At 41.3% G+C, this 12,253-nt stretch overlaps 1 protein-coding gene across 1 annotated transcript in view; it reads left to right on the forward strand.

Annotated features, from left to right (window-relative positions):
• The window catches only part of si:dkey-256h2.1 (uncharacterized protein LOC337520 homolog), a 151,453-nt gene that overhangs the window by 120,948 nt on the left and 18,252 nt on the right, over positions 1-12,253 (forward strand). The window contains exons 10-11 of the mRNA XM_055649926.1: positions 1,555-1,681; positions 10,088-10,221. Coding sequence (XP_055505901.1) covers positions 1,555-1,681; positions 10,088-10,221 — 261 coding nt within the window. The remainder of the gene's footprint in view (positions 1-1,554; positions 1,682-10,087; positions 10,222-12,253) is intronic.

Below are 12,253 nucleotides of genomic sequence, written 5' to 3' on the forward strand. Positions count from 1 at the left end.
TAAATAAATTCCTCCTTATCTCCTTTCTAAAGGTGTGTCCTTTTATTCTGCCAGTGGGAGACAAATATCTGTGCCTGAGGTACGAATACAGACTTGAGACACTCACAGCAGGAAAATCAAGTTTTTTGTAATATGCACAAGTATGGTGTGTGTATACATGTGCAATGAAAATCTTGCTTGCAGCAGCATCACAAGCATGTAGACTCAGATGAGCATATAAAATCATCAATTACACAAATTATACATGAGTTAACATAAAACATTTCAAGGCATTAGTGCAACAACACGTCCATGGTAGTGCTAGTGGTTTTCCGTAGTGTTCCATTGTCGAGGTAAGATTAAGGGTCTGCAGGTTGGTTCAAGAACCTGATAGTTGTGGGAAAGTAGCTGTTTCTGAGCTGGGTCGATAGTAGCAGTGAGAAGAAGGCATGGCCGAAATGCTGGGGATTCTTGATAATAGATACCGTCTTCTTGAGATAGTGTCTCATGTAGATGGTTTCAGTGGTGGCGAGGTCTGTGCCTGTGATGGACGATGATGAGTCCACCATTTCTACAGCCACTTGTGTACCTATACATTGTAATTGCAGTACCAGGCCATGATGCAACCAGTCAGGATACTTTCTACAGGGCATCTGTGGAAGTCCGTAAGAATATTCGGTGAAATGCCAAATCTCTTTAAGCTGCTACAAAAGTAGAGGCGCTGCTGCACCTTCTTCATGATTACATCTGTGTGCTGGGCTCAGAATAGATCATGCAAGGTGTTAAATGTCCAGGAATTTGAAGCTGCTCGCTCCATACAGATCCATCAATGAAAACAGAAGTATTTGTGGCCCAAATCACCCTTGATTGTGAAGCAAAAGCACACATTGTCTTACACTCTCAGATTCTCGACAGGAATTCCAGACCTTCCTTTCAAAAATAATTACTTGACTAGTTTCACCCGGTCACAATGGGGTGCCTGGCTTACTGCACAATTGCATGTGTGCTATACAGTTTTCAATGTAACACCTGGGAAGTAATTTGATGGAGAATGCATTCCATGCAATGTTGAGCCTTCTTTTTAATGTCATTTGCAAATTCTGATAAGATGGCCAAATGATTCATTTGTCAGTTTCTTTCCAAGCAGATAATTACCCTTGAAAATTATCAAATGAAAATACTAAACTAAGAATATCATATTAAATATGAGTCTGAAGAAGTGTCCTGATATGAAATGTCACGTATCCATCTCCTCCATAAATGCTGCCTTAGCCACTGAGTTCCTCCAGCACTTTGTATCTTGTTCAAGGTTTTAGCATCTGCAGTTCCTTGTGGCTTCATATTAAATTATGTTGATGCATTCGGATTCTGGAATGAAATACATATTTACCCTTAGTTTTACAATCTACATTGGAACATATTTTAGAAATTAACATATCCTGTCATTTTAACAAAATAAATGAGTAGACATTACTAATACGTCTCACTGTGCAATAATGAGATAATCAGACTTCACTGAAATGTATATAATTTAATTTTGAGGGTGTTTCTGACATACATTTTATTTTGTTTCAGGTTGATCTCTATGCTGTGATTACAGGCCATGGAAGTGATGAGAATGGCTGTGGAGAGTTCTGTGTCACTTCTCATCATTTTGTAATTAATGGCATATTTAATAATTCAAGGATATTTGACAAAGCTGGTAAGGAACTTGGAAATGTTTGCAATATTCATTTTTCTTAACATATGGTCTGAAACCATACGGTTTGCAAGAAGTTAATGCATCATGTTTGAAAATTACAAGAAAAGATACAGCATCAATCTCTTTCTATTGGGTGAGGACTGTAAATTGATGTTCTGCCAGCAGGGTTAGACTTTGAAACCAGAATAATATCTGAAGCAATAAACAATTTGCTGGAGGAACTGAGTGGACTGAGCAGCATCTGTGAAGGGTGTGGGAGGTGGAGGAATGGAAACGTTTCAGGTCAAAACCCTGTATCAGTACTGAGAGGGGTGATGGCCGATATAAATAGGTGAGGAGGAGTGATGAGGTCTGAGCTAGAGGTGATTGGTGCACAGAGGAGAGGAGAAGGATGTCAGGCACTGCGATCCAGTTAAGTCAAGTCAAGTCAAGCCAAGTTTATTTGTCACATACACATACGAGATGTGCAGTGAAGTGAAAGTGGCAATGCTCGCGGACTTTTGTGCAAAAAGACAAACAACCAAACAACCAAACAAACTATAAACACAATCATAACACACATAACTTAGCGTTAGATTTAAATTTAGGTTTATTATTGTAACATATACAGAGGTACAGTTAAAAAAAATGTTTTACATGCTAGCCAGACAGATCAGATATACTATACATAAATACAATCAAATCAAACTTGAATTCAATTGATTGCGCAAAGGGGAAGGTACAGAATTCAGAATATAGTTCTCAGCATTGTAGCACACCAGTTCCATTGACAAAGTCAATGTTCACAATGCGGTCAAGGTGATTGGAACAATACTTGGAGCAGCTTTAAACAGTGTTTCGATCAGCTATGGATGAATCTTCAGAAGCCTGACAACATAGGAAAGAAATTGTTCCTGAGCCATGTATCACATTCTTTCAAGCTTTCAAGCCAAATGGGAGCAGGAAGAAGCAGGAATGACTGGGATGGGGCAAGTCTTCGATTATGTTGGCTGTTTTTCTGAGGCAGTGTGAAGTGTAGATGAAGTCAATGGTGGGAAAGCTGTTTTTTGTGATGAACTGGGCTACATCTACAACTTTCTACAATTTCTTGCAGTCTGGGGCAGAGCTATTCCCAAATCAATCTGTGATGCAACCCGACAGTATGCTTTCTTTGGTGCTTTTGAATAAGTTTGTAAGAGTCATTCGAGTCATGCCAAATTTCTTCAGTCTCCTCAGGAAATAGATGCGCTGGTGTAGCGCCTTAGCTCTTACATAGAAACATAGAAACATAGAAAATAGGTGCAGGAGTAGGCCATTCGGCCCTTCGAACCTACACCGCCATTCAATATGATCATGGCTGATCATCCAACTCAGTATCCTGTACCTACCTTCTCTCCATACCCCCTGATCCTTTTAGCCACAAGGGCCACATCTAACTCCCTCTTAAATATAGCCAACGTGGCTGGTCCGCAACAGATCGTTGGTAATATTAACATCAGGAAACCTGTAGCTATCCACCATTTCCACTTTGGCACCATTGATGTTGATTGGGGCATGCACTCTACCATGCTTGCTATAGTCAAAACCAGCTTCTTCATCTTGCAGACATTGAGGGGAAGGTTACTCCCCTAACACCGTTACTAAGATGTCTATCTCTTTCTTGTTGTCCATCTCCTTCCGGTACTAGGAGAGGGGCTGGTGAAGGTGGAGATAGCTGTTGCAAGGTGACAAGCATGAATATAAAGTATACCAGGTGCTAGAGTCTGATAGGTTCATTGATTCAATAGTACTTTATTGTCACATGGTGACAAGTACGGTGAAATTATTTTTTGCATACAGTTCAGTGAAATTATAACTATACATAAGCACATCATAGATTCAGTACACATCTAAGAATAGTACACTGAGACAGAATACAACTGGTGCTAGATTTGGCTCCATTTTCAAGTCCAAGTTGTCATAAGTGTAGAGTTCTTAACCTGGGCATAAATGCCCATTGTCCTGGCTGCATTGCTGGGTCAGTCTGGCCAAGCGTAGCCGTTGTTGTGCTCCACTGCTCTGTGCCACTGCAGATCTGCACACTCAATCTCTTGGAGCAGCGCCCTATCCAGCCGAGCCTCAGGCTGCTGCAGGGCCTCCACCATTGAAATGCACTGCTTTGTCTCCCACAGCCGGTCCACTTACTGGCTCTTTGTTCCATGCATCTGCTGCCAACATCTTGACTCTCATCACCTCCTCCCCAGCCCAAGGGAAGGGCAGGGCGGGGCTCAGCAGCCTGCCTCTTGGAGGAGGGTTTTTCAGCTCTGCTGTGGGCGAGCCAGGCCTGCTCATAGGGGGCTGGCACGGCACCCGAGTCTGCCAAGATCTGCCACGTGACGCCATGGTTGAATGAGGGTGATAACTGGGGGAGAGGTGAATGACAGATGGAACCAGAAGCTGATGGGGGTGAGGGGAGTCCATGGATGCAGAGGCAGTAGGGGGACAAAAATAGGACTGGAGGAGCATTGGGAGAAGAGGGATGGGATTGCAGCGAGGGGGAGCATTACCTAAAGTTGGAAAATTTAATGTTCATGCCGTTGGGTTGTTGACTATCCAAGCGGAATATGAGGTGTTACTTTTACCCTGTAGTTTGCATTGGGTCTCACCTTAGCAGTGGAGAAGGCTGAGGATGGACAGTTCAGTGTGGGAGTGGGAAGAGGAATTGAAATGGCATGCCAGTGGGAGTTCAAGATGGCCAATGTGGAAAGAGCGCAGGTACTCTGCATCAACTGCAGAAAACGAGGTTGAAGGATGTGCATGTGAATCTTTGCCTCACTTGGAAGAGCTGTATGTTGGCGAGGGGGAAGCCACAAGACAAGTGTTGCATCCCTGGGGTTGCAGGGGATAGTGCCAGGGGTCAGGAAAGGGTGGGTAGCAAGTGGAAGGTCTCATCTTGAGAGCAGACGTGGTGGAGAAAGAAACTGGGAGAAATGGGTGGAATCCTTCCCAGGGTAGAAAGAGGAGTAGTCTAGGTAGCTGTGGGAGGGTTTATTGTAAATGTTAGTGGATAGTTTGTCTTCTGAGATGGAGACATACCGATATCCATCTCAGATGGGAGACGGAATGGAAGTGTCAGTCTCATCTTGAGAAAGTGGACGTGGCGGGATAAAAGATGTATGCAACTGGGAGCAAAAGCACCCGGTGGAATTTGGAATCATTTATTTTCACCCAGGGCACAAAGAGTTCTTTTTTGTGGAAGTCTCAGTAGTCAGTTCATGTATTATGTGGGAAATTAGAGGATAACATTACTTTACACTATATCAAATGTTAGGTGGATATTTTGTCTTCTGAGATGGAGACATACCGATATCCATCTCAGATGGGAGAAGGAATGGAAGTGTCAGATATGGTTCAGAAGAATTTGAGACCAGCTTGGATGAAAGTGGTGATGGTGATAAAATTGATGTATGCAGGACATGTGCTGGAACCAGCACCAAAGCACTCGTCAATGTATCTGTGAAATTTGGAATCATCCTTTTATTTTCACATCAATATATCTTTCCAACCCCTTAAGAAGAGTTTTTGCACAAATAGCATGTCTATCTTTTTTCATATGGAAACATCAAGTCAGTCTGGTGAACCTTCTCTGTATCCTATGGCAAGAATGGCTTCATGTACGCAATACTAGAGATACTGATAACCTATTACTTTTTTACACTCATGCATGCACACCTACTTTCAATGATGGTGTACCATTAGGCTCCATCGGCCACCATTCAGATCTATTACTTTCCTGTTTTTATAGTGGGCAATTTTACATTAACACTTAGCATTTTCCACTTTATGGTGATAACACTGCCTCCCAGCTTCGTGTTGCAATTAGATGTTGTGAATTTTTATATATTGTAAATTTCCCAGTTACATTGCGTTAAAATGCCCTATTTGGACCCGTTTAGATCTGCCAGCCAAAAGGATCCTGAAAATAATTGGACTAATCTCTTATTTGTATGGCAGATAAAAATCCACTGGTTCTTTTTGAGAGTATCCTCGAAAAAATTCATGGTGACATCACCTTCATAAATCCTGCACTTTGCCCTATATCCCATACCTGCCCTAACTCTCCATGCCCCATGATCAATCCTCAGGAACTACTACTCGAGCCACAACTATTTCTGGGGCCACATCTAACTATCTGGCCTCTTAAATCAATGACCACCATGCTAACTGGCCTCCATCTCACTCCCTTGCTTCCAGCAGATTATGTGTCTTCCTTAGTGAGACAGAACCACAGATTCATGCCATGTCCTTGTTCCCCTCAATTTGTGTGACTGCAAAAATTTGTTTTTAACTAACCTTTTTCTCACGTATCTATAAAAACTTTTGCAGTTAGTTTTTATGTTCCTGCCAGTTTTCTTTCAAAGACTTCCTCTGAATTTCTCCCAGTCCCCTGGTAGGCCTGGCTAAACTTTTGTGACCCCTGATTTTGTTATTCCATGGGACTTCCCCTTTAGCCAAACTGGGATGAATAATTCAGTATTCAGTATTTACTTTAATGTCATTTTAACTGAGTACTTACATTACTTGTAGTTCATCCATGCCCCGGGTTAGACCTTTCTTTTGTAAGGGTTTCTATTCCTTCGCTAAGATGCTGCCCACCCGCTGAGTTTCTCCAGCATCTACCTGCCTAACCTGAGGTTTCTCCATTTATCTGGACCGCTCGAGTTACAAGCCAACAGTCAATGATCCAGAGATCATGAACTTTGTTCATCAGGACAAGTGGCCTGCCCAGGTGAAAGAATAGCTGTTGGCCTAAAGTGAACACAATCATGGTGCTGCTGTAAAGTGCCAACAGCTTCTCTGGCAACTATATACTATCCTGGTCTCACACTCCTGTGGTGTTTAAGAAAGCATAAGTGTCTTTACTTTCTCGGTGTTGAGGAGATTCCAAAACATAGTACTTTGAATACTACAGAATTCAGGTATTTTGACAGGACTGCAGTAGAACCTCCCTGCTCTTATACTCAAATCCTTTTGTTATGAATGCTAAGATACCATTCACTTTCTTCACTGCCTGCTGCACCTGCATGCCTACTTTCAATGACTGGTGTACCATGACACCCAGGTCTTGTTGCATCTACAAACGGGGAACCAGATGATGGTTTCCTAATCTGGGTAATTCAGTGGGTCAGGCAACATCTCAGAACATAATAGTTATTCTAATATTCTTGTATGTAGTCGCACTGAAACCTTTGCACACCTGCTCTTTTTGCATTAGTCATTGTATTTATTGTGGTTTACTGGATGATCTTCATGTGAACTAGGAATTTCATTGTACCCTTTTTTATATGACAATAAACTAAGTAGATCTGATTTGAAAAGTTCTAGCCTTTTGTTGTTAAACTAAGACTTGTTCACTTGGCTATTGTAGCCACTGTGGAGTCTTTACGTATGGAGGTCCCTCAATTTACTGTTTGAACTAGGGTTACTAATAACAGAGATGTGTCTCACAATTGCTTATGACATTTTAAACAGCTGTTTTATTTCCTCACAAAGCAATAGTTTCTACATTCCACAATTTAAAACATTCAAAGACTTGCAACTGCATAACTACAAAGGTAAAGAATTGTAAGAATTTAATACATGCAAATATAATCAACATCAACAGTATTCTTTTTTCTTTGCTTCCGTTTTTTTCCCCCACTCTGCCTTCTACAATCAGTCTGAGGAAGAGTCCCGACCCAAAACATCACCTATACATTTTCTCCAGAGATACTGAGTTACTCCAGCATTTTGTGTCTATCGATAATATTCTGTTATGTAGAGCAAATTGCACATATAATGACTCAAGGAAAGCATGACAAAGCTTTGAATTAAAAATTTCATCCTTCAGGTTTAACTTTTTTTGTTAAATTCAGAGACACTAGGAAGTAAGTTCATATGCCATAGGAGCAGAATTAGGCCTTTTGGCCCATTGAATGTATTCCACCATTCAAACATAGTTGATCTATCTTTTCCTCTCAAACCTCTTCTCCTGCCACCTCCCCATAACCTTTGACACCCTTACTAATCCTGCCAATCTCCATTTAAAAAATAACCAAAGACTTGGCTTTCACTTTAGACTGGCAATGAATTCCACAGATTCACCACCCTCTGGCTAAATAAATTCTTCCTTATCTCCTTTCTAAAGGTATCATAAGGAACTGCCGATACTGGTTGGCACTGAAGATAGACACAAAATGCTGGATTAACTCAGCGGGACAGGCAGCATCTCTAGAGAGAAGGAATGGGTGATGTTTTGGGTCGAGTCCTTTCTTCAGACTGAGATTCAAGGGAGGGGGAAACTAGAGTATGGAAGGGTACAAAGAGAATGTAAGGTGTGAAATGGACAGATCAAAGCAGACGATGTACAAGGAAATGTACAAGGGAATGTGACAATGAGGCATACAAACAGTAAAATTAATGGCAGTGATACTAGTCGAAGAACAAGGGTGGGAGAGGGACGGGGAGAGAGGGAAAGCAATGGTTGCATGAAGTTAGATAAAACAATATTCATATCACAGGGATGTAAGCTGCCCAAGTGAAATGTGAGGTGCTGTTCTCCAATTTGCATTTGGCCTCGACAGTGGAGGAGGCCCAGGTCAGAAAGGTCTGGAATCAGAGGGGGAGTTAAAGTGTTTAGTAACACTCATTCCTTCCCTCTAGAGATGCTGCCTGTCCCATTGTGTTACTCCAGCATTTTGTGTCTGTTTTCCTTTGTAAAGGTAAGTGCTTTAATTCTGAGGCTGTGCCCTCTGGTCCTAGACTCTCCCAGTCGTGGAAACATCCTCTCCACGTCCACTCTATCCAGGCCTTTCATTATTCGGTTAGTTTCAATCAGATCCCCCTCATCCCTTTAAACTACAGTAACTACAAGCCCAGAGCTGTAAAATGCTCATCAAACAGGAACCCAATCAACCCTGGGATTATTCTTGTAAGCCCACACAGGACCCTATCCAACACCAGGGCATCCCTCCTCAGATATGCAGCACAATACTACTCACAATACTCCAAATGCAGTCTGACCAGTGCCTTAAAAAGCCTCAGCACGGTATGTGCTGGCAATAACACAAAAAATCTCTTGTTTGTTCATATGGAAAAGGCACACTATTTACTCCAAAAGTTGGCAACAGTGTTATTTCTTAAGATACTTGTACAATGAAATATCAGGATTTTTTGATTTTGACTAATGATGAATGAGAGACAGATTATATCCGTCGCAATGTTGTAATCTGAAGAAAATCCCAGTATTCCTATGACATTGCTGCTCTTGTTCTTTGTAATTGTCAGAGTTTCTGGGAAGGTAGGTACTGTTGAGATAACGTGGATGATATGCGACGACACACGCTCTTGGTAAAACATATTTATCTCAAAAGATTTAGGAAAGGTTTTGTTTAATAATTGAAGGAGTAGTTGAGGAAGCTAAATAAATTTTAGCTGTTTGCGTCTTATGGTTCCAAAAAATTAAGCTTCATCTCTGAGGTCGATGTCGTGCATCAACTATACAACAAAGGGCTGTTTTACAGTGGTACAATTTTTATTGATGTTCTAGGATCTAAAAAGATTTTGAGAAAATGCAAATGTGTTTTTACTTTCTCTTGCCTTTTGTTACGGAGACTTGGGTGGAGACTTAATTTGTTTTCAAAATTCAATGTATTTTAAAAGGCAACATTACATTGAGGAAAAGTGCAAGCTGTCTTGTTCATATTAAACTTTCTGTCATGGATGTGTCATTGATGTTGGCATGATTAGTTTTGAATTAAAAAAACCTAAGTGAGATAATCTGAGTTCAATCTTCATATTTGTACATTATAGTTTGCCTCCTTCCCATGAATGAGTAGGTTAACCTATGATGAGTGTTTGTCCGCAACTATACTCACTAGAGTTTTGAAGAATGAGGGGGGACCTCATTGAAACAAACAGAATAGTGAAAGGCTTGGATATATATGTGGAGAGGATGTCTCCACTAGTGGAAGAGGTCATAGGATTAGAGGTCATAGCCTCCGAATTAAAGGGCGTTCTGTTCGGAAAGAGATGAGGTGAAAGTTCTTTAGTCATGGTGGTGAATCTGCTGAATTATTTGCCACAGATGGCTGTGGAGGCCAAGTCAGTGGATAATTTTAAGGCAGAGATAGATAGATTCTTGATCAGTACAGGTGCCAGAGGTTATGGGGAGAAGGCAGGAGAATGGGGTTAGGAGGGAGAGATAGATCAGCCATGATTTAATGGTGGAGTAGACTTGATGGACCGAATGGCCTAATTCTACTCCTTATGACCGACATTGAAAATATGTATTAGAGCTCCCCTACAGACACTCGTGATGAAATACACACCACATGTAACAAATGTCATTTATAAAGGATATTTTTCACACAATTAACATAAACTAAACATTAATTTTATTCTACCTAGGTACTTCTTTAGGTTGCGCTGACAGGGTTTCAGAGGGTGTGGTTCCAAATGAACATGGCACTTGGCTCTATGGCAGAAATGGCTGGTGTGATGGACAAAATGTGGCACCATGGACAAGAGATGTCACCAAGCAGGTAAAAAATAACTGATCATTTTTCAGTCCAAGAGTATGTTGTATGTGGGACAGATTTAGGTTGGAAAAAATGAACATAATTGCAAATATTCAAAAGAAATGGTTATGGAATTAAATACATATTATGCCTTCATGGATTAAAATTAGTTACAGGCGATTGTTGCAGCACTTCTTCAATTGAAAGTTATTCCTGAAGTTCCTTTGCCTATTTATTTCCTGTTTATATAATGGGATGGAATTCTTTTTGCAGTTATTAAGAGAAACTTGTGTGCCAGTTACAATTTTCCAGCTCATATTCAACATTGTTATCGAAAAGATTCTTAATTTTAAGCAGAAAATAAATGATTTGTCTTCATAGAAACATAGAAACATAGAAATTAAGTGCAGGAGTAGGCCATTCAGCCCTTCGAGCCTGCACCACCATTCAATATGATCATGGCTGATCATCCAACTCAGTATCCCGAACCTGCCTTCTCTCCATACCCCCTGACCCCTTTAGCCACAAGGGCCACATCTAACTCCCTCTTAAATATAGCCAATGAACTGGCATCAACTACCTTCTGTGGCAGAGAATTCTAGAGATTCACCATTCTCTGTGTGAAAAATGTTTTTCTCATCACGGTCCTAAAAGATTTCCCCCTCATCCTTAAACTGTGACCCCTTGTTCTGGACTTCCCCAACATCGGGAACAATCTTCCTGCATCTAGCCTGTCCAGCCCCTTAAGAATTTTGTAAGTTTCTATAAGATCCCCCCTCAATCTTCTAAATTCTAACAAGTACAAGCCGAGTCTATCCAGTCTTTCTTCATGTGAAAGTCCTGACATTCCAGGAATCAGTCTGGTGAACCTTCTCTGTACTGCCTCTATGGCAAGAATGTCTTTCCTCAGATTAGGAGACCAAAACTGTACACAATACTCCAGGTGTGGTCTCACCAAGACCCTGTACAACTGCAGTAGAACCTCCCTGCTCCTATACTCAAATCCTTTTGCTATGAATGCTAACATACCATTCGCTTTCTTCACTACCTGCTGCACCTGCATGCCTACTTTCAATGACTCGTGTACCATGCCACCCAGGTCTCGTTGCATCTCCCCTTTTCCTAATCGGCCACCATTCAGATAATAGTCTACTTTCCTGTTTTTGCCACCAAAGTGACAAACTTCACATTTATCCACATTATACTGCATCTGCCATGCATTTGCCCACTCACCCAGCCTATCCAAGTCACCTTGCAGCCTCCTAGCATCGTCCTCACAGCTAACACTGCCCCCCCCAGCTTCGTGTCATCCGCAAACTTGGAGATGTTGCATTCAATTCCCTCGTCCAAATCATTACTATATATTGTAAATAGCTGGGGTCCCAGCACTGAGCCTTGTGGTACCCCACTAGTCACTGCCTGCCATCCTGAAAAGGACCCGTTTACTCCTATTCCTTGCCTCCTGTCTGCCAGCCAGTTCTCTATCCACATCAATACTGAACCCCCAATACCATGTGCTTTAAGTTTGTATACTAATCTCTTATGTGGGACCTTGTCGAAAGCCTTCTGGAAGTCCAGATATAACACATCCACTGGTTCTCCCTTATCCACTCTACTAGTTACATCCTCGAAAAATTCTATAAGATTCGTCAGACATGATTTACCTTTCATAAATCCATGCTGACTTTGTCCAATGATTTCACCACTTTCCAAATGTGCCGCTATCCCATGTTTATTAACTGACTCTATCAGTTTCCCCACTACCGATGTTAGACTAACTGGTTTGTAATTCCCCGTTTTCTCTCCCCCTCCCTTTTTAAAAAGTGGGGTTACATTAGCTACCCTTCAATCCTCAGCAACTACTCCAGAATCTAAAGAGTTTTGAAAAATTATCACTAATGCATCCACTATTTCTGGGGCTACTTCCTTAAGTACTCTGGGATGCAGCCTATCATTGAGCAAAGCACATTGAGATTTAACTTGGGGATTAAAAATAGTAATAGGCTCTCGATAATAAAATTATGGACGATATCGTGATCCACATACTGTTTTCTAC

Source organism: Leucoraja erinacea, chromosome 2 (assembly GCF_028641065.1).
Source record: "Leucoraja erinacea ecotype New England chromosome 2, Leri_hhj_1, whole genome shotgun sequence".
Lineage (NCBI taxonomy): Eukaryota > Metazoa > Chordata > Chondrichthyes > Rajiformes > Rajidae > Leucoraja > Leucoraja erinaceus.